Source organism: Bos mutus, chromosome 5, assembly GCF_027580195.1.
Source record: "Bos mutus isolate GX-2022 chromosome 5, NWIPB_WYAK_1.1, whole genome shotgun sequence".
Lineage (NCBI taxonomy): Eukaryota > Metazoa > Chordata > Mammalia > Artiodactyla > Bovidae > Bos > Bos mutus.
In genome coordinates this window covers 99,751,954-99,773,409 of record NC_091621.1, presented here as the reverse complement: position 1 = coordinate 99,773,409, position 21,456 = coordinate 99,751,954, and the positions used below count along the sequence as shown (strand labels likewise).

At 48.0% G+C, this 21,456-nt stretch overlaps 1 protein-coding gene across 1 annotated transcript in view; it reads right to left on the bottom strand.

Annotated features, from left to right (window-relative positions):
* The window catches only part of CACNG2 (calcium voltage-gated channel auxiliary subunit gamma 2), a 120,195-nt gene that overhangs the window by 8,536 nt on the left and 90,203 nt on the right, over positions 1 to 21,456 (bottom strand). Inside the window, exon 2 of the mRNA XM_005887462.3 lies at positions 11,685 to 11,768. Within this exon, the coding sequence (XP_005887524.2) occupies positions 11,685 to 11,768 (84 nt within the window). The remainder of the gene's footprint in view (positions 1 to 11,684; positions 11,769 to 21,456) is intronic.

Genomic DNA, 21,456 nt, shown 5'->3' with positions numbered 1-21,456 from the left:
AACAAAAACAAGACCGGGAGCTGACTGTGGCTCAGATCATGAACTCCTTATTGCAAAATTCAGACCAAAATTGAAGAAAGTGGAGAAAACCACTAGACCATTCAGGTATGACCTAAATCAAATCCCTTATGACTATACAGTGGAAGTGAGAAATAGATTTAAGGGACTAGATCTGATAGACAGAGTGCGTGATGTACTATGGATGGAAGTATGTGACACTGTACAGGAGACAGAAATCAAGACCATCCCCAAGAAAAACAAATGCAAAAAAGGAAAATGGCTGTCTGAGGAGGCCTTACAAATAGCTGTGAAAAGAAGAGAAGCAAAAAGCAAAGGAGAAAAGGAAAGATAAGCATCTAAATGCAATATTGTAAAGTAATTAACCTCCAATTAAAATAAATAAATTTATATTAAAAAATGTAATCCAGAAAAGAAACCAAAGAAGAATAAAATTTTTATTACTTTAATTTTTCTAATATGAAACATAAATGTTCTCTGAGATTAAAAAAAAAAAAGAAAGATATAAGCATCTGAATGCAGAGTTCCAAAGAATAGCCAGGAGAGATAAAGCCTTCCTCAGCGATCAATGCAAAGAAATAGAGGAAAACAATAGAATGGGAAAGACTAGAGATCTCTTCAAGAAAATTAGAGATACCAAGGGAACAATTTATGCAAAGATGGGCTCAATAAAGGACAGAAATGGTAGGGACCTAACAGAAGCAGAAGATATTAAGAAGAGGTGGAAGAATACACAGAACTGTACAAAAAGGTCTTCATGACCCAGATAATCACAATGGTGTGATCACTCACCTAGAGACAGACATCCTGGAATGTGAAGTCAAGTGGGCCTTAGAAAGCATCACTATGAACAAAGCTAGTGGAGGTGATAGAATTCCAGTTGAGCTATTTCAAATCCTAAAAGATGATGCTGTGAAAGTGCTGCACTCAGTTTGCCAGCAAATTTGGAAAACTCAGCAGTGGCCACAGGACTGGAAAAGGTCAGTTTTCATTCCAGTCCCAAAGAAAGGCAATGCCAAAGAATAGCATTACTATTAATACTAAAACTTATCATGAGGATAAGAGAATATCTTATTTATTCAATGCACAGGTATTTATTGATCTACAAGTAAGAGTATGAAACTGCACAACACCATTTCTGGGTTTCTTCCTACATGCCAGGCCCCACTAAGTACTTCCCATGGGTGAACCCACTTAAACCTTCTACCAACCCCATGACAGTATGAGTCTTGGTTGCATATTACAAATAATCTCCAGGAATTGGCAACATATTTCGGTAAAGGGACACATAGTCAAGGTTTCTGGCTTTGCAGCCATAAGGTCCCTGCTGCAACTACTCAACTCTGCCCTTGTAGCATGAGAATAGCCATCAGCAATGAGTGTGGATGTGTTCCAATAAAACTTTATTTAGAAAAATGGTGGGCCAGATTTGGTCTGCCTATTACAATTTGGCCCACATAGTGCCCTGTACTAGGGAAAAGCTGTGTGGTCCAGAGTGGAGGGATGTTTTTCTTTTGACTATGTGGCCGTCACCATGCTTGGTTCCAGGCTGAGCATAGAAGGTTTATGGGTGCAAAATCAGGCCTGGTCCATGCCTTCATTGAGTTTAAGTTCTCATGAAGGACATATGGCACAGATGAACATGTAATTAACAATTAGGATGAAGTGCTATGCCAGAAAATTACCCATATGGCACCATGAAGGCAAGTGGTAGGCTAACGTACTGCAAGGAGATCAAACCAGTCAGTCCTCAAGGAAATCAGCCCTTCATTGGAAGGGCTGATGCTGAAGCCAAACTCCAATACTTTGACCACCTGATATGAAGAACTGACTCCTTGGAAAAGACCCTGATGCTGGGAAAGATTGAAGGCAGGAGGAGAAGGGGACAACAGAGGATGAGATGGTTGGATGGCATCACTGACTCAATGGACAAGAGTTTGAGCAAGCTCTGGGCATTGGTGATGGACAGGGAAGCCTGGCATGCTGCAGTCCATGGGGTTGCAGAGAGTCGGACACGACTGAGCTGAACTGAGTGTCATCTGTAGATGGCTGATGCTGACTGAAGGATCAGTGTGTGCTGGGGACACACACACTGAGGATCTGTGTGAACCCTTAGTTCTCATTTACAACTCCATAATTACTCCCATCACACACAGACTAAAACTGAGGCACAGAGAGATTAAGCCTTTTGTTCAAGCCCACTCAGGGAGGAAATGGAGGAGCTGGGTTTGTGAACCTAGGGAGTCTGACTCTAGGCTGTGCACCAAACCACTGCACCCCGGCTCTCAGAGCATCCTCATGGCTCACATGGGCATTGGAGAGGGCTTTCCTGAGATTGATGGACAAGGGGAAGCTAAGTGGGCAGAATAGAGGCAGGGCGTTTTAGGGAGAGGATGCAACATGAGCAAGGGCTGGAAGACGCATGGCTCGTCTGGGAACTTGAAGGGGCTGGTCACAGAGACCTAGAGCGGGGCCTTGGGGAGCTCTAAGGGAGTTGAAGCAACCGGGCCCAGGCCACCCGGGGACTCACAGGTAGCCTTTAAAGGTCTTAAAGCTAGCAGGGCCATCACAATCTGATTTGGATTTTAATTAAAAATATTTTTTTTGGCTACACCCAGGGCATGTGGGATCCTACTTCCCCAACCAGAGATCGAACCTGTGCCCCCAGCATTGGGAGCACAGAGTCTTAATCATTGGACCACTAGGGAAGTCCTGATTTGCATTTTCAGAAGCAAATGAATTAGGAAGGGGTCCAGGGTTGCTATAGGGCATCAGGAGGAGGACTGTTTCTCACCGCATAAGTGATAGTGGTGCTTGGACCAGGGCAGATGCAAAGAGTCTAGCAGGGGAGGGTGCATTTGAGGGGTGTTTAGGAGGTGAAGTAAAGCTTGGTGATGAATGGATATGTGTGGAGAAGAGGGTGGCGTTAAGGATAACTTCTGGGTCTCGAGTTTGCTGGCTGGTTAGATAAAACCACTTATGGGGCTTGGAGAGGATCAAGGGGTAAGGAGGGAAATCAAGGTTTGTTTGGGACACATGAAGGCTGAGGTGCTCTCGGGACATGCATGGGGAGCATGGAGCGGGGAGATGGATGTGTAAGACTGGGGCACAGAGGCGCAGTGTAGGCTGAAGCTGTAAATGGGGAGTCAGACTCCGAGGTGAGCACAGCAGAGCTTGAGCATGGAAGAGTAGGGGGTTCACCTTGAGGCTTGGGGAGCCCCAGTATTTAATGACTGGCTTGGGAAGACCTTGGGCCAATCTCTTGGTGTTGCTGAGGCCTCCACTTCCTTGTCTGTAAAATGGGACTGAAAACTGGAAATCTGTCTACCTTATAGGGTGCCTGCTAAGTCACTTCAGTAATGTCCGACTCTGTGTGACCCTATGGACTGTAGCCCACCAGGCTCCGTCTATGGAATTTTCCAGGCAAGAATACTGGGTGGGTTGCCATTTCCTCTTTCAGGGGATCTTCCCAACCCAGGGATCGAACCCTCCTCTCTTACATCTCCTGCAGTGGCAGATGGGTTCTTTACCACTAGCACCACCTGGGAAGCCCCACCTTACAGGGTGACAGTAATTAAATCGGAAGAAGACTGTGGAAGCTTTTGAAAATACAGAGCCTTAGGTAAACTAGGAACAGTGTATTATTGTTTTCTATGCTAGTGATGAAAATGAAGAGTGTCATAAGCACCCAGAAGGGAATATCATCTAGCCTTTGGGAGCAGGTAGGCTCAGCCATAAATCCCTCACTCACCCTTTCTTTGGCCACGTTCTGTAGACAGATCATCTCCAATCTAGTGCCCTGTGAGCCTGGCACCCATGGTGTCCTGTGGTGGGCACAGCTGGAGGACAAGTAGATGGCTGCACTCGGGGATCCTGCTTCCACACTCAGTCTGGCAGAGGAGGAGGGGAGTGGTGTGTAGGGTGGAGGGAGGTGGGCGGACCTCTGCCTAGTGCCCACTCTTTGCCTGGCTTGTCCTGAGGCCTGATTGTGGGTTTTCCCTTCTCTGGGTCTCAGGTCTGGCTCTGATTAGGTGGGACCAGATGACTTGTAAGGTTTCATCCATCCCTGGTGGTCCTGTGCCCCGCAGACCTCCATCAGAGACCATTCAGCCAGGCTGGCCAGGTGCTGGTCATGCCTTTCATCAAAATAGTCATCATGATCAGGTATAGGGGAAGCCGGGGCTCCTTATTTTCTTGGCATGGTGTTAAACTCTTTATGCCTGTTATTCCCTTTGGAATTTGATGTGTTCTAACAGGACACAGATGTGCTGGGTTGGGTGGAGCTTCTGGGCTCTGGGGCATCTCTCGCCATCTCCTCCTGCATGCTGTGCTGGATGAGGAGCCAGTGACTGTGAAAGGGGATGAGCTGCTGTAAATGCAGGTGAGAGTGAGTGTGAGAGAGTGAGTGTGTGAGAAAGAGTGACAGGAGAGAGGAGGAGAGGAGGGAAGAGGCAGGGGAGGGAGGGATGGAGGGAAAGCCACTCAGAGCGGTGGTTAGGAGCGTGGGCTCCTGATGTGGGCTGCTTGGGGTCCCATCCTGCACTCCCCTGGTCTCCCACTGGCGGTGTGGCCTCTCTGTCTCAGTTTTCTCATCTGTGTAATGGAGACACCAACGGTACCTACTTCTTAGGGTTGTTGTGAGATGAATGAGGGTAACGTATGGTGTGTCAGGCCAAGTGTTCCATGAAAATTTGCTCTATCTACTGACATAGGAAAGGAATTTCAGACCCCAGCGAGCTTCCTCTGGGAGGGCCACCTGTGCAGGTGGTGGAGGCTTTCTGACTTTCTGTGGTCTCTGGGGTCGGTGATTGGCTCAGGAGAGATGGCCTGAGCGCATCCCATGTTGCCCCCACCCCACGAGGCTCAGTGGCCTCCTCTGCTGCAGGACACACCCAGCTCCCAGGGCCACAATAAGGGGCAATGAGTCAACGCGTCTGAAGAAATGAGAACCATGTCTGGTACCCACAAGCCCCAGGAAATGTTAGTTCTTACATGGCAGAGAGTATTATTGCTGTTTCTCACGGGCCTGGGGTTACCTAGACTGATGTTTATTAAAGTACAGGTCGTGAAGTCAGTGTGGTGAGGGTGGCATTGGGTACTTTAATAAATGAACCAGGACAGAACAGAAGCTATCCCCATGGGCGGAGGGTGCGAGGCAGAGGTGCTGATCATGAAGCATTCGCTCTGGCTGCCTGGATGTGAGTTAGTAGGGGCTCTAACTTAGATATTCCTGACTGCAGGATGTGGTCACCCCACCGCAGTGACCTCTGAAAGGGACGTCCCTCATGACAATTTTGCTGAAAAGGGCTGCAGTTCCCGGGCAGTGGACAGGAACATGTGGCCTGGATAACCAGGGAGGCAGGTGGTGTCCCAGGGCTCCCAGGTGGTTCAGATGGTAAAGAATCTGCCTGCAATGCAGGAGACCCAGGTTCGATCCCTGGGTCAGGAAGATCCCCTGGAGGAGGAAATGGCAACCCACTCCAGTATTCTTGCCTGGAGAATCCCATGGACAGAGGAGTCTGGCAGGCTGCTACAGTCCATGGGGAGGCAAAAGAGTCACTTCACAGCTGAAGTGACTTAGCAGGCACCCTTTATGGTAGACGGTGTTCTGATTTTCAGTCCCATTTTACAGACAAGAAAGTGGAGAATCCCATGGACAAAGGAGACTGGCAGGCTATAGTCGATGGGGTCACAAAGAGTCAGACATGACTGAGTGACTGAACACACAGGTCGTGTCCCAGGAATTGTACTGGGCTGGGGCCGGTCACTGTCCCTCTCTGGGCCTCAGTGTCTTCCTCTTCTGTAAAATGGGAGAGTGGGGTTGGTGACCCTCACAGCATGTCTACTTTCAGCATTTCTGGAGATGGAAGGCTGTCTCCCCGAACTTCGAAGCTCTAGGGGGCAAGGAGGGGCAGTGCACTTCCCTCAGCACTCCCCTGGGGTAGCTGGGGAGCCCAAACAAAGCACCGCCCTAACCCTTGTCTCATGGTATCCTCAGAATTGCCCCTCACCCTCACCTGGACTGGTATACATTGAGGTTCAGAGAAGGTGAGTATCTGGTCCAAGGTCACAGAGCAGAGCTCACCTTAAATTCAGGCCCTTTCATTCCAAGTCCCAAGCTCAGGCCTTGACACCTGGTATCCCCCACAACGACGTGCCCCCCACCCCCCGCCCCCTGGTCCTCAGGGCCTGCTGGGACTGGCAGAGGGAGATGGAGAAGGGGGAACAGGGGAGAGCATGGGCTTTTCTGAGGCTGGGATGGGTGGCTATGGCTCGGCTGGAGCCCCTCCAGCCTCATTCTGGGAAGAGGAGGAATGTGCTAGGCGGCTCTAGGGAGAGTGGTTCCTTGTATATTCATTCAGCAAATCTCTCCCGGGCCTGACTGAGGGCAGGCCCTGCACTGGGCGGGGTGGGTGGGAGCAAACTCTATTTGCAGCTACTCCCTTCAGTGTCCTCAAGCTGTTTCAGCATCCAGTGGGAAAGAAGACTGTAACAGAGTGGTCACCTTCCTGCGACCCAGCCTCCTCCACATCCCCAGCCTCAGAGGAGGGCTGCACTGTCCACCATCTCCCAGACGGGACACCTAGATGTCACCTGAGTCTTCTCTCTCTCACCTCCCCACTCCACCCCGATGCAGGATGCCAGTAATTCCTGCTGGCTCCAGAACTAGTCCCCTTCTCATCCACCTCCCTCACCTCCTCCCTGATCCAAGCCCCATGTATTTCAGGCCTAGGTCATGGCTGTCATTTCTTACTGGTCTCCCTGTTCCTGCTGAGACCCCGGAGTCAGTTCTCCAGGAGAAGCGGAACAGTGCCATTAGCCTGGACCTCAGTCCTTTCTGCTCAGAACCTTTTCACGGTCTCATCTCAGAGTGAAGCTGAGGCCCCCAAGCCCTAGTCTGGCTTCCCATCCACAGCTCACACCCTCAGCCTCATTGTGTGGCCACCTCCCATCTCCTGGACACAACACACACACACTCACACTCACACACACACACCATGAAGAGACCCATGTGCACACAAGCAGACCCACGCATACACACAGGCACTTATATTCAAACTGACAGATGCTCAGATGCACAGACACGAAGGCATCAAAAGACACAGCACACAGCACACACTCATGCCCCTGGGCACAGGACAGACACGTGGACACACCAACACACAGTAAGAGTCACAGGAAGTCACACCTGGTCACCACCACCTCTTCTTCACCAGCTTGAGGTAGGCAGCTTTGGCAAGAAGAGAGAGGGCTAATATTTTAAGGACAACTGGACTATATGATGATCTACTTTTACCTAGTTTGTTTCACTTTTTCTATTTCATATTCAGTGCTCCCATTTCATTTAGTTTGTGTTTTCCAATTTCTCCATCTCTTCTGTTTTTTTTTTGATGTTCTTTCTCAAGCCTTTATCAAGCATAGTAGAAAAACTTTTGTATACATATATAAAAAAATATATATATTTTAGAAAATATATGAATTTTTGCCTAACTAAAAAATTTATGACATTTTGATTCTACTTGTTTGACTTATGTGTGAATAGAATGCTAGATTTCTAATTAAAAATAGATATGTAACAAACAAAAAGGTTTACTGTATAGTACAGGAACTATAGTTGATATCTTATAATAGCCTATAATGGAAAATAACTTCAAAAATAATATATGTGTATATGTATAACTGAATCACTTTGTTGTGCACCTGAACTAGACTTCAATAAAATATATATATATATATATTTAAAAAGAAGAGAGAGGGCTAAGGAGGTGCCACACAGCAGACCCAGCTGACAGCCCCATGGAGCTGCTTGGAAAAAACAGACTGGTTACCATGACTTTGTGGGTAAGTTAGTGATAGGTGGGCAAGGCCTATATTAGCCGCACCTTTGTGGGGCCCAGAAGTCCAATGACTCGGGATGATGACTGGGACCAGTTAAGTCTGTCCCTCCTTGGACTCTGTGGCTGTGGAGAAGCTGGGGATCCCGTTGAATACCCACGGAGACTGGGCAGTAAAAGCATTCATTCATTCACTCATTCATTTGTCCCATCAGATATTAATTTGGTGCTTTCCTTCTGCCCCGTCCTTCAAGTGGTGTTGAACTTGCCTGAAGCTTGGTCTGCTGGCTTGAAAACAAGTGAGTCCCACCTTTTCTGCCAGTCCAGGAGATGAGCTCTGTGCCCCTGGCCAGTCATGCCCTCCTGGCATCCTCCGCCTCCCTCTCTGCTCCAGATCCTCCATCCAACTGGTGGATCAAGGATGGCAGGGGTTACCCAGGCCACCTCACCGGCCACCCATCCTCAGCTCCTTCCCTGGGGCTCCTCCTCTGCCTGGCCTCCGAACCCTGGGGCTCAGATCCTGACCTCTTCTTTCTCTGCACCACTTTCTTGGTGCTGTCATCAAGTCTCATGGTGCTAAATATCGTCCCCATTCTGACCTCTCTCAGAGTCCTGACTCCGGCCAGGTCCCACCCTGTGAGTCTCAGACTCCATGTCACCTCCCCAGGGAGTCCGTGGGCCTCTTTTACTTATTGTGGCCGATACTGAGCATCCATCCTTCCCCATCCCAACCTGCCCCCTCCATGGGCACAAACCTTGGAGTCATCCTTTATCCTTTCCTGTCCCTGGAAATCCACATGCAACCTTTCAGAAGATCCTATATGCAGACCCTTGGGAATATTTTGAGGCTCTGACCCCTTCCCACCTCCTTCACTGCCACCACCTGCGTTCAAGCTGCTGTCATCTCTTGTCTAGATGATTGATCATAACAGGCTCCTTGTTTTTTGCTTGTTTTCTCCATCAGGGTGTAACTTTCATGAAGGCGCTAACTTTCTTTATTTTGTCCACACTGAGTCCCCATACCATCAACAGTGCCCTATACATAGTGATAGTGAATATCTCCTGAGCGAATGAATGAATGGATGAATGCTTCTAGAGTCCAAGGCTCTGCATTGGTGCCACCTTCTCTAGGGAACACTTTGGAATGATGGCCTCCAGTCTGGGTTAGGCACCAGGCTTCCTCAGCACCCGGATCACCTTCTTTCCCTGCTTGAGGCATCTAGGTTAGGTTCTTGGGCCTGTCAACCCACGTAGTAGATGAGCTGAAGGTTTAACAGACCAGAAGGGGGCGGGGGGGGCGGGGTAAGTTGACTCAGGCCCCACCCACCCAAATGCAGCCCCGCCCATCTCCCTGGACCAAAAGCCCATCTTCAGGAGAAGCTCCGCCCACCTTCCTGGGCACCAGCTCTGCCCACCACACTAGGGCAGGCAATCTTTCTAGAAGAATGACTTCTGTCTTCTAGTTTCTCTAGCCAGTCAGGTTAGAGGTTGACAGAGAATGATGGGAATTCACATCTTCCAGCTTTAAATAATTACTTTTGTTGTCTAACCCCAGACTAGCATATTACAGATCAGAGGTCAACAAACTGCCAAATGAGGCCTGTTGCCTATTTTTGCAAGTGAAGTTAAGTTGCACGGGAGCAAACACAGCCATGCTCAGTTGCTTCCGGGTTTGCTTTTGTGCTACAAGGTCAAGGTTGAGTAGTTGAGACAGAAACTTTATGGCCCACAAAGCTTGGAATGTCTCTTTTCAGAAAAGGTTTGCCAATTTGTTATAGATGCTTAAAAAATATTTTTGGATTAAGTCAACTCAAGTCAGACTCCCAGAAACCTGCGCTGCTAATTTGCATTCAAGTCTTCTGTCTAGAGACACCAAAATGAACCAAACACTAAACAATTCTTTCTTTAAAATTCGGGAAATGAAGGTATAGAGTAGGTAGGAATTGCTGCTGAAGAATCCTGTCTTTCCTTTCAAAATAGTGTTTATTGGGCACCTTCTATCTTCCAGGAACTGTTCTTGGTAGAATAATGAATGAGACAAGGGTCCTGCCCCAACACTGGGCATCTGACTGATAAAGTATCGCCCCCTCACTGGGCTCAGCCAGTGTGGCTTTGTGCGCAGACCCCCACGTGGCTCCCCTTTCCATCTTCTCTCTTGGGGGCGTCTCTGCAGGCCCCTGCCTCCCAAGTCCTGCTGTTTCTCTGAGGGTCCACCTACTAGGCTGTGCTCTGCCTGCAGCCACGGACGGTGCCTCATTCATTCCTCTTGAACTCTCCAGCACTCAGTGCAGACTCTGACATACAGAAGGTGCTCAATTTGTTTCTATGCCCTCGCCAGGCTCCTTTGAGAGCCCTAGACCAGGTAATAGGGGTTTCCCTGGTGGCTCAGATGGTAAAGAATCTGCCTGCAATGAGAGAGACCCAGATTCAATCCCCGGGTTGGGAAGACCCCTGGAGGAGGGCATGGCAACCCACTCCAGTATTCTTGCCTGGAGAATCCCGTGGACACAGGAGCCTGGTGGGCTATGGTTGATGGAGTGGTTGATGGGGTCGAAAAGAATCGGCCAAGACTGAGCAACTGACACTTTCACTTTCAGACCTCATAATGCGGAGGAAGAACAAACGATCCTTCAGGAATTCCATCTGAGAGCAGTGTCGTGCAGGAATTCATAAAGGGAAAGGACGAGCCTAGTAAGATATTGCCCCTTCTCCTTTAAAAAGAGACCTATGAGTGATCTGATGTCCCCTTCCTTTTTCTTGCTGCCTGGCTGGCTTCATGTTCCACGGGCTTTGAAATGAAACCCAGATTTCAGGCTGACCTGAGAGTTGGGTTTGACGCGAGGAGTAATTATTGAAAGTGACAGGGGTGATCCATATAATAAAATGCTTCCTACATTTTTCATAGAAATGATCCAATACTAACCACTGCTGTGGGGGATGGGAGGGAGGCTTTGGCTGGGAAGGGCACTTGGGAGCAGAGCGGGTGGGGGCGGGGGCAGGGAGGGGTGCTCCTGGGAGGAGAGCAAACTGCTTTCAGAAGTGCTGTCTGAGAGCTTCGTACAGAGCTTTCAGCTACTTCTGCTGGGGTGGCTTTGTGGTCCCATGCATTAAGGACCCTCAGCCTCTCTTCTGGAAATCCTTTTCTCCTGGAACATTTTACCTTGTTAGTTTTCGCTGCTTCTTGAGAGATTTTCTTTGGGTCTCAAAATGCTTTCTCTTGATACTATGTCTCAGGTGGATTTAAGATCACAGCTATTACATCAGGATTTAACTTTGACTTGATTTGTGGGGAAAGAAAAAAAAAAATCTCATTGTTTCAGTAGAAGTTCCAGTCTGGCACTGCCTGGTGAGTCTCCTCATTGGATTGTTCAAGAAATATCTACGGAGTACTTTCTATGTGCCGGGCACTGGGCTGGGAATATAATGATGAATGAGATAGGTAGAGTTCTATCAGAGTTCTAGTGGAATTGGCAACACTGTCAGGGAGCTGGTTGCTCAAACAGACATGGACCCAACAGCATGATAAAGATGCTAGGCTCTGGGAACCCCTTCAGGGGCATAGAGGACTTCTTGGAGGAGGTGTTGTTTCACCGGAAACCTGGAAAATGTGTAGGATCTTGCCAACAAAGAGGGGAGGAAGGGCGTTGCGGGTAGAGGGAAATAGCACACCTGAAGGTTTGGCCATGGAAAGGGGGGAAGACAGAAGGCTCAGCTTTTTCCTGCCCTCTGCAGTGACAGAGACCTCTAGATAGTTCTGGCCTTTGGCGCTTAAAGGATGGAAGGGCAAGACCCATCACCAGGAGAGAGATAAAAAAAATTGCATCCACTCACGGAGGAAATATTCTGCTGTGTCAGCTTCATAATCTGCATCCTCTGGGAAGTGATCGATTTGCTTGCAGAGACCTTTGAAGTTCCCTGGAAAACAAGGGAAGAAAGTGCTTGTGAGACATCCAAATCTCCAGGGACTCAGTGCCCACTGGCCTCTTCCTGACTTCTTGTTCTTCTGAAGCTGGCTCAGTCCTCTTCCTCACTTCCCCCCTCCCCCCTCAAGGAAGGTATCGCTTTGTCTGTTTGGACATCTGCCCAGTGAATCAAAACACACACACCCGCGGTGCTGCAGAGAGGATCTAAGGCTTAAGACTTCAAAACCCAGCCTTCCATCTCTGCATCGAGGCTTCTGAGGATTAGCTGAGGCTTGGCGGGCGGTGGAGGTTTGAATCTGGGCTGGGGACTGCCACGGAGGAGACTGGTGAATACCAGCGTGCCTGCCTCTGTGCCCCAGCTCGGCTGGGAGTCACCTCGTGTTTTACATGCGAGAAAGTTGATTGCTTTCCAAAGAGGGCAGACCCCAGACCGAGGCTGACAAACATTCCCACAGCCCTTTAGATGAGTTTGCAAAGCATTTTCCCATCTGCAATTGCATGGAATTCACTATATGGAGCCTATGAAAGTTCTGCAATACTCCTAGGGTTGAACACCCCACCCAGGCCTGGGTCACTGGCCAGACTTGTGGAGTATGACTCAACCTGTGAGAGGAGTAATAGCATCTTCATTTTATAAATGAAGAAACTGAGGCTCAGGGAGACTGGATACAAGTGTGCTTATATAACTATTTTAGGTATTTCAAGCTAATACAGTATATAGGTAATTCTGTACTACATATTACAGAGAAGATGGTTGATCCTTACCCTACAAACCTCCCTTAACTGTCTCTGTGCCAATTCAAATAACTGAATAAGTCCTCATGGCCAGGAAATGATGGAATCTGGGCTCAAACAAAGACCTTTTGGTTTTAAAACTTTCCTTGGTGATTGCTGAGAAGGTGAGAGCCAGCTCAGATGAGAACCCCTAGCCCAGTGTCTAGCAGATCCCCAGCAGTGATCCCTAAATGAATGAGTGAACTACTGAATGCGATCTTCATAAACACTTATGTGGAGAATAGAATTTACAAGCATGGCTGCTTCATGACAACAGAGACTTTTGTCTGTTTCATTCACCATTATGTCCCGAGCACCAGCACAGGCACGATGGATGTTGCCTGACTTTCTCTGAATGACTGGACACTCGAAACTGTGCAGGGAGATACAGCGACAGTGGGTGAGAGGCAGGTTCTGCAGCTGGCCTGCCTGGGTTTCGTTCAGCCTCACAGAGATGCCTCAGCTTCCTCATCAGAAAGCAGAGATCATAGCGATTCTTCCTTTGTCGATTGTTGTGGGGATGACATGAGCTAACACGTCTAAAGCGCTCAGAGCAGTGCCCGGCACATTAGTAAATGTGCTGAGGGTATTGAGTGAGAGAGAAATGAACCTTGCTACATTTAGCCCCTGACATTCAGGATTTTCCTGTGATAGAAGATAATGCCACTTAATTAATACAGTCCTTAATATGTGTGAACAATTTATTTTCTTGTAAGATCCTGAGCCTTGTAGCCCATAAAGTAGGTTTTATTATGCACCATAGGTATTATTTAGGAATATTAAGTCATTATTACACATATACACAGCCGGATATATCATACAGCTGGATATACAGAATGTGCTCAGTTGCTCAGTCATGTCTGACTCTTTGCAACCCCACGGACTGCAGCCCATCAGGCTCCTCTGTCCACAGGGATTCTCCAGGCAAGAACACTGGAGTGGGTTGCCATGCCTCCTCCAGGGGGTTTTCCCAACCCAGAGATCAAACCCAGGTCTCCTGCATTGTGGGCGGTACAGGTATGCTTACATAATTGTGTTTCTAGCTATTATAATATGTATAGGTAACACTGGGGATCCTAGGTGGTGCTAGTGGTAAAGAACCCGCCTGCCAAGGCAGGAGACAAAGGAGACATGGGTTCAATCCCTGGGTCAGGAAGATCCCCTAGAGGAGGGCATGACAACCCACTCCAACATTCTTGCCTGGAGCATCCCATGGACAGAGGATTGTGGCGGGCTACAATAGGATTGCAGAGTTGGACATGACTGACGCGACTTAGCATGCATGCATAGGTAGTTCTGTACTACATATAACAGAGAAGATGGTTGATCCTTACTTTACAACCCTCACCTCCCCTTAACTGTATCTCTGCCAAATTCACTTCCTTTCCCAACTTCTGCAAGAAGAGAGATTCCCCAGAGCATATGAGGACTCCAGGTAGACAGAATTTGGCTCAGAATGCTCCCAGTGGGGCAGGTATCTTCTCTGTGTGTGCTGGACCATGTCTTGTCTTGCTTAGCACCCTCCCCACCCCATACCTTGCTGTCTCCCCCTCCTCTGTGGTCATGAACATGTGCCCACCCTGCTCTCAGCATCTTGATGCATTAACCAGAGGCTTCCCCTACCTCTACTGACTTATCCCCCATCCAACCACAGTCTCTTTTTTCCTGAGAAGAGTCTTCATTTCTGCTTCTAAGAGGATAACATTTACCTCCCCATTGGTAAAATTACAAATCAGTGTGTTTGAAAACCACTTTGCAAAGCACTTTCCTTTTCTCTCAATTCAGTCTGACAAGTATTTCGTCAGCACCAACTTGGTGCCAGGCATCTTTATAAGGAATCTGTGCAGGAGGTGAGGCGCTGAGAATGGTACTGAAGTGCCCCATGGCTCCTGACAAATTGGGGACTGTACTCAACCCCCAACCACAGGTGGTGCCTCCACGTCTCTCTTTTAAGGGCCCCACCCTTCAGGCTTGGACCTCTAGTGCAGCTGCTCCCCACACACCCTGGCCCCAGCCCCTGCCTCCATCATCTTTGGACCACTGGATCCCAGCACAGGGCCTTGCACAAGAGAAGGGCTCCAGAGATGTTTGTAGAGAGGCTGTGTCAAAGTATCAACAGCCCAGACCTCTCCTGTGAGGTCCAGACCTGGGGATCCAACTGCCTATTTGATGTCTCTTGGTGGATGTTTTAAAAGCATTGTACACTCAGCAGGTCCAAACCGGAACTCATGATCTATCCCTCAAGCCTGGTCTTCTGGAGGCAACAATTAGGTCAGCCAAGGCCTCTCTGTTGCTGCCTCATGCAAGCCTGAGCCCAGCCATCATTGCCAACATTTCTGCCTCTTCCCTGCAGGCTCCATCCATCACGACATCCTGTCTGTATTGGCTCTCAGAATCTTTCAAACCCATCGATTTTTTTTCCCCAACAAGAGCAATACCCACTGCCAGGCCACCCTCCTTGCTTCCCTAGATGACTGTGGTAGCCTCCCCACTGGCCATTTTGTACTCACTCTTATCCATCTTTACAGAATGATCATAGTGAAGCTTTGACAATGCAGATCTGTTCAAGCCATCTTCAGTTTGAAGTGCTCAACAGCTTCTTGATGTTCTTAGGGAAAATTTCAACATCTTTAACAGGGCCCAACCGCCGTCTGGTCTAACCTCTGTCTCAGTGCACCTGCAGTCCCAGCTCCCTTCCCGCCATGCTCCCTCCTTCTATGGGGCCTTTGCATATGCTGGTCTAGCCTCCTGTGCCCCCACCGTCTCCTTTGTTGTCCCTCCCTCGATGTCTCTATGTCCTCCCGAACTGTGCTAGTGTGGGATCTACCACTCCTCTGGCTGCTCTGTGGTCAGGGGAGGGCTCAAGGCATGAGTGATGCCGGTGGGAATGTTCTAGCGGAGAGGGAATGCTTGATAACCCGGGGAGGGGTGGGACAATACAGAAGCACTGTGAGGGGGAGGAGGCCTGGGACACAAGTGCAAGGCCAGCCTCACATGGATGCTGGTCCATCCACGGCACTGTGGGGAGCGGGCAGTGTGGAGGCGGATGCAGGCGATGGGTGGGCATGGTGGAAGCTTGTGACACTTCTCTTCTGGTTGCTTCTACTTTCTGAATGAAATGGGAAACAGAATTGTCAACTGAGAGGAAAGGGAGGAAGGAAGTGAAAATTTTCTCCATGAGAGTGAAGAAGGAATGGGCTAGGCTTGAGACATGAAGTATATGTGTTGGTGGCCTGACAGTTCCTCCTGAGGTTCTGTGCTTTTTTCTGAACACATTTAGGATATGGGGCAGTCCAGCTGGAGGGTTGCCTTTAACCAGGATGAAGGTCTGTGAGATGAATGCAAGAAGGGGAGGCGGAAAGGGAGTAGATTATTGCCAGGAGCCAGCGTGAGGAGCTCTGCCCATGGCAAAGGTCATGAGGAAGGAGGCTCGACATCAACACAGGGGGAACAATAGGGCTGATGACCCCCATTGTTCCAGATTATGAAGACGGATCAGACTGTAAGCTGGTAAAGGTTCCAGTGAAAAGAAGGTGGGATCAGTGCGTTGAAAGCATAAGGTGAGGGTCAAGGAATTGCTGGTGGGGGTGAGGGGGTGGGGAGATGCTCTGGGGAGTAAGCTGGAAGGGTGGGGCGAGGGAGTCAGAGAGGCTGAGATTGTGGAAGGGCATGGTTGTTGGTAACTTCAGGGTGAAGGATAAGACCATGAACTGGGTGGCTCGGGTCAGGTGGAGGTTGGGAAGCCATTGAAAATATTTAGCAAAGCTCAGACAAATTATTTAGGTTGGTGCAAAAGTAACTGCAGTTTGTTGGACTTTGTTGTTTCATTTGTGGTGCTAGTGGTAAAAGCCTGCCTGCCGGTGCAGAAGACTTAAGAGATGTGGGTTCAATCCCTGGGATGGGAAGATTACCTGGATAAGGAAATGCCAACCCACTCCAGTATTCTTGCCTAGATAATCCCATGGATAGGGGAGCCTGGCGGACTATAGTCCATAGTGTCACAAACAGTTGGGCATGACTGTGTGTGACTTAGCACGCACACATGCCTACATCATTTTAATGCACATTTCTTGCTTTTTTTTTTTTGCTAATGACTTATTACTTGCTGTTTATTTTATATTTATTTTAGACCAGGGAAGTGATGTTAGACAAAAAGAAAATTTGAGTGATTATCTTATTTGAGTTCAAATTGGGTTGTAAAGCAGTGGAGACAACTTGCAAGATCAACAACACATTAGGCCCAGGAACTGATAACAAATGTACAGTGCAGTGGTGATAAAGAAGTTTTTCAGGGGAGATTAGAGCCTGGAAGATGAGTGCAGTGGCCAGCCATTGGAAGTTGACAATGACCAAATGAGAGCATCGTCAAAGCTGATCCTCTTACAACTATAAGAGAAGTTGCTGGAGAGCTCAGCACTGACCATTCTATGGTTGTTCAGCATTTGAAATGAATTGGGAAGGTGGGTGCCTCATGAGCTGATTGTAAATAAAAAAAATCATCTTCTCTTATTCTATGCAACAACAATGCACCGTTTCTATATTGGATTGTGATGTGCAATGAAAAGTGGATTTCATACAATGATCAGTGACAACCAGCTCAGTGGTTGGATGGAGAAAAAGCTCCAAGTACTTCCTAAAGTTAAACTTGTACCAAAAAAAGGTCATGGTCACTGTTTGGTGGTTTGCTGCCTGTGTCATCTACTACAGTTTTCTGAGTCCTGATGACATGATTACATCTGAGAAGTATGCTCAGCAAATCCATAAGATGCACTGAAAACTTCAGCATCTACAGCTGGCATTGATCAACAGAAAGAGCCCAGTTCTTCACACAATGCCCGATCACACATCACACAACCAAGCTGTCAAAAGTTGAATGATCTGGGCTACAAGTTTTGCTTCTTTCTCTATATTCACCTGACCTCTCACAAACTGACTGCCACTTCTTCAAGCATCTCAGCTTTTTGAAGTGAAAATGCTCCCACAACCAGCAGGAGGCAGAAACTGCTTTCCAGAAGTCGGTCGAATCCCGAAGCATGGATTTTTATGCTACAGGAATAAACAAACTTATTTCTCATTGGCAAAAATGTGCTGATTTTAATGGTTCCTATTTTGATTAATAAAGATGTGCTTGAGCCTAGTTAAAATGATTTAAAATTCACAGTCTAAAACTGCAATTACTTTTTCACCAAACTATAATATACAAGATAATACTAGCCTATAATATACAAGATAAAACCAAATAACTTCTATATAAAGACAAAACTAAATGTTCACTTTTATTTCCTATATACATCAAATACATATTATAAAACTGCTTACCAAGTTAAACATTGACGTGCAAATGATTCATCCAATTATTCTAATAGGCCCCAAATCAATGGTTGGTTTTTAGAAATTATTGGTGTGATCTTTTGATGATGAGTCTTTTACAAGCTAAATGATGGCCCTGTCTGCATGGAGATTTGACACAGGGAACCACACCAGATGCTTCTCGCCCTTCTCTGTTAGAGTAAGAGTCATTCTGTCTAAGTGTAGAGAGTTTTCTACTAACCTCTGAGGGACAGAAAACTAAGATCATGGCATCTGGTCCCATCATTTCATGGCAAACAGATGGAGAAACAATGGAAACAGTGACAGACTTTATTTTCTTGGGCTCCAAAATGACTGCAGGTGGTGACTGCAGCCATGAAATTAAAAGACACTTGCTCCTTGGAAGAAAAGCTATGAACAACCTAGACAACATATTAAAAAGCAGAGACATTACTTTGCCAACAAAGTTCCATCTAGTCCAAGCTATGGTTTTTCCAGTAGTCATGTATGGATGTGAGAGTTAGACTGTAAAGAAAGCTGAGCTCTGAAGAATTGATGCTTTTGAACTGTGGTGTTGGAGAAGACTCTTGAGAGTCCCTTAGATAGCAAGGAGATCAAGCCAGTCCATCCTAAAGGAAATCAGTCCTGAATATTCATTGGAAGGACTGATGCTGAAGCTGAAGCTCCAATACTTTGGTCATCTGATGCGAAGAACTAACTCACTGGAAGAGACCCTGATGCTGGGAAAGATTGAAGGCAGGAAGAGAAGGGGATTATAGAGGATGAGATGGTTGGATGTCATCACCGACTCAATGGACATGAGTTTGAGCAAGCTCCAGGAGTTGGTGATGGACAGGGAGACCTGGCGTGCTACAGTCCATGGGGTTACAAAGAGTCAGACATGACTGAGTGACTGAACTGAACTGAACTGAGAGACAGAAGATTAGTGGTGAGGAATGACTGAGGTAAACTGGGACCCAGGCTGTAGTGGGATTGATCCCAGTGGTCTCTGAGGTTGATGGTGATGATGAGGCTGTGAGCATTGGTTGGAGCATAGGGGTCTCCAGGAGCACTGGGGGCTCTGTGGCCTAGGACTCAGTCTGACTGACTAAGGCGGTGCTTAGGCTCATGAAGCAGTACCCTGGTGGTACCACACTGTTATTGGTAGAATTTAAGTTTGGTAGAACATCTATGTCTGCAGACATTACTACTAATAGTGAAGAGGGGTATCATCTTGTTTTCTGGATGCCAGCCTTGAGTTCTGGTGTATTTCTTTCTGGTTGGTGGCCATCAAGTCCAGGGATTGATTCAGCTTCAGGCACAGATAGATCCAAGTGCTCAAATATCTGGTGTCTCTCACCATCTCTGTTCATCTTTCCTCTCTCCTCAGGGTAGACATTAAGGGATGACTAAGTGCCTGGCTCTGGGGTGGTGGAGGGAAACCTGACCTGATCCTTGCCTTTCAGGGATGCATAGTTTTGGGGGGAAAATAGATAGCACAGAATTTACTAGAATGTAATATCTCACATCCTATATTAGAGAGATATAAGGCATCCGATCCCATTACTTCATGATGAATAGATAGGGAAACAATGGAAACAGTGAGAGACTTTATTTTCTTGGGCTCCAAAATGACTGCAGATGGTGACTGCAACCATGAAATTAAAAAACGCTTGCTCCTTGGAAGAAAAGCTATGACAAACCTAGATAGCATATTAAAAAGCAGAGACATCACTTTGCCGACAAAGATCCCTCTAGTCAAAGCTGTGGCTTTTCCAGTAGTTATGTATGGATGTGAGAGTTGGACCATAAAGAAAGCTGAGCTCTGAAGAATTGATGCTTTTGAACTGTGGTGTGGGAGAAGACTCTTGAGAGTCCCTTGACTGCAAGGAGAGCAAATCAGTCAATCTGGAAGGAAATTAACTCTGAATATTCGTTGGAAGAACTGATGCTGAAGCTCCAATACTTTGGCCACCTGATGGGAAGAGCAGACTCATTGGAAAAGACCCTGATGCTGGGAAAGATTGAAGGCAGGAGGAGAAGGCAGGGACAACAGAGGATGAGATGGTTGGATGGCAACACTAGTTCAATGGACATGAGTTTGAGCAAACGCCAGGAGACAGTGAAGCACAGGCAAATCTGGTGTGCTGGAGTCCATGGGGTCACAAAGGGTCAGACACGACTGAATGACTGAACAATAGCAACAAGGCCTTATGGGCTTCCCTGGTGGCTCAGTGGTAAAGAACCCGTCTGCCAATGCAGAAGATGTGAGTTTGATCCCTGAGTGGGGATCTACCAGGGGATCTACCCTGGAGGAGGAAATGGCAACCCAAGTATTCTTGCCTGGAAAATTCCACTGACAGAGAAGCCTGGTGGGCCATAGTCTCTGGAGTCACAAAGGAGTTGGACATGACTTAGTGACTAAACAACAACAGTAAGAACACAAAGCCTTATGGGATCATAGTTGTTCAGCTAACGTGTATGTTGCACAGACTGTATGCCATGTTCTGTGTGATCTGCTGAGGACACAGAGGAAAAAAATCAACTTTCTGTCCCCACAGAGCTTGCCATCTATGGGAGACAGGGAGGAGGTGCTGTGGGGTAGCAGGATGTGTGTTCTGACGAAGCAGGGTGTGTCTGAGAACACACAGAGGATTGCAGATTCAGATGTGGGCGTGCGTGAGTGTTGACACAGGCTTCCTGACTCAGAAGGTGGAGGAGTCAGCCAGGTGAAGCAGGTAGGTAAGGGTGTGTGTGTGTGTGTGTGTGTGTGTGTGGGGCATGTGAGGAAGCAGTGGAGGGTGAGAAGGGATTCTAGGAAGAGGCAAGTCAGGGAAGAGCAAGGTCAGGGGAGTGCTGGGCACACAGGAAGGGGCAGAGTGTCTCAGGGCGCCAGGCCAGTCCTCCAGGGCAGAGCTGGGGGTAAGAGGGAAATCTGGAGGCAGCATTGTGCTGGGGCTGGCTTACATCTTGGGAGCTGATTGTTAGTGTCTCTTCATAACTCACATGAGGAGCTTGAAATCAGCCACAGTGCAAGTGTTTGCACCACGGACATTGGAAAACACTACAAATCAAGGTCCTGTATCCCTGCACAGAGAGCCAGCTGGTAAACATTTACCAGCAAACCCCCAGATGCAGGGCAGTCTCATATGAGGGGTTGGCTGGTGCAAAGACATGACATCTTCATGGGAGTGGAGATTTACAGAAAGATTGATCCCAACAAGAAGGTTGGATGGGTGAGGGTGAGGGCAGGAGATGGCTGGGGAGTAGGCAGGGATCTGATCCTGCTGGGCTTGTGGTCCAGGCTGAAGTGAGGAGGGGGCATCTCAGCGCCCACTCCCCCCACAAGCACTGGCTTTGAGCTTCTGGAGGATGAGGAGATGGGGGAGATTCTTCCACCATGAGGGCTTCTCAGGTGGTCCTAGTGGTAAAGAATCCACTTGCCAATGCAGGAGACATAAGAGACTTGGAGTTTGATCCCTGGCTTGGGAGGATCCCCTGGAGGAAGGTAGGGCAACCCACTCCAGTATTCTTGTCTGAAGAATCCCATGGACAGAGAAACCAGGTGGGCTACAGTCCGTGGGGTCGCAAAGAGT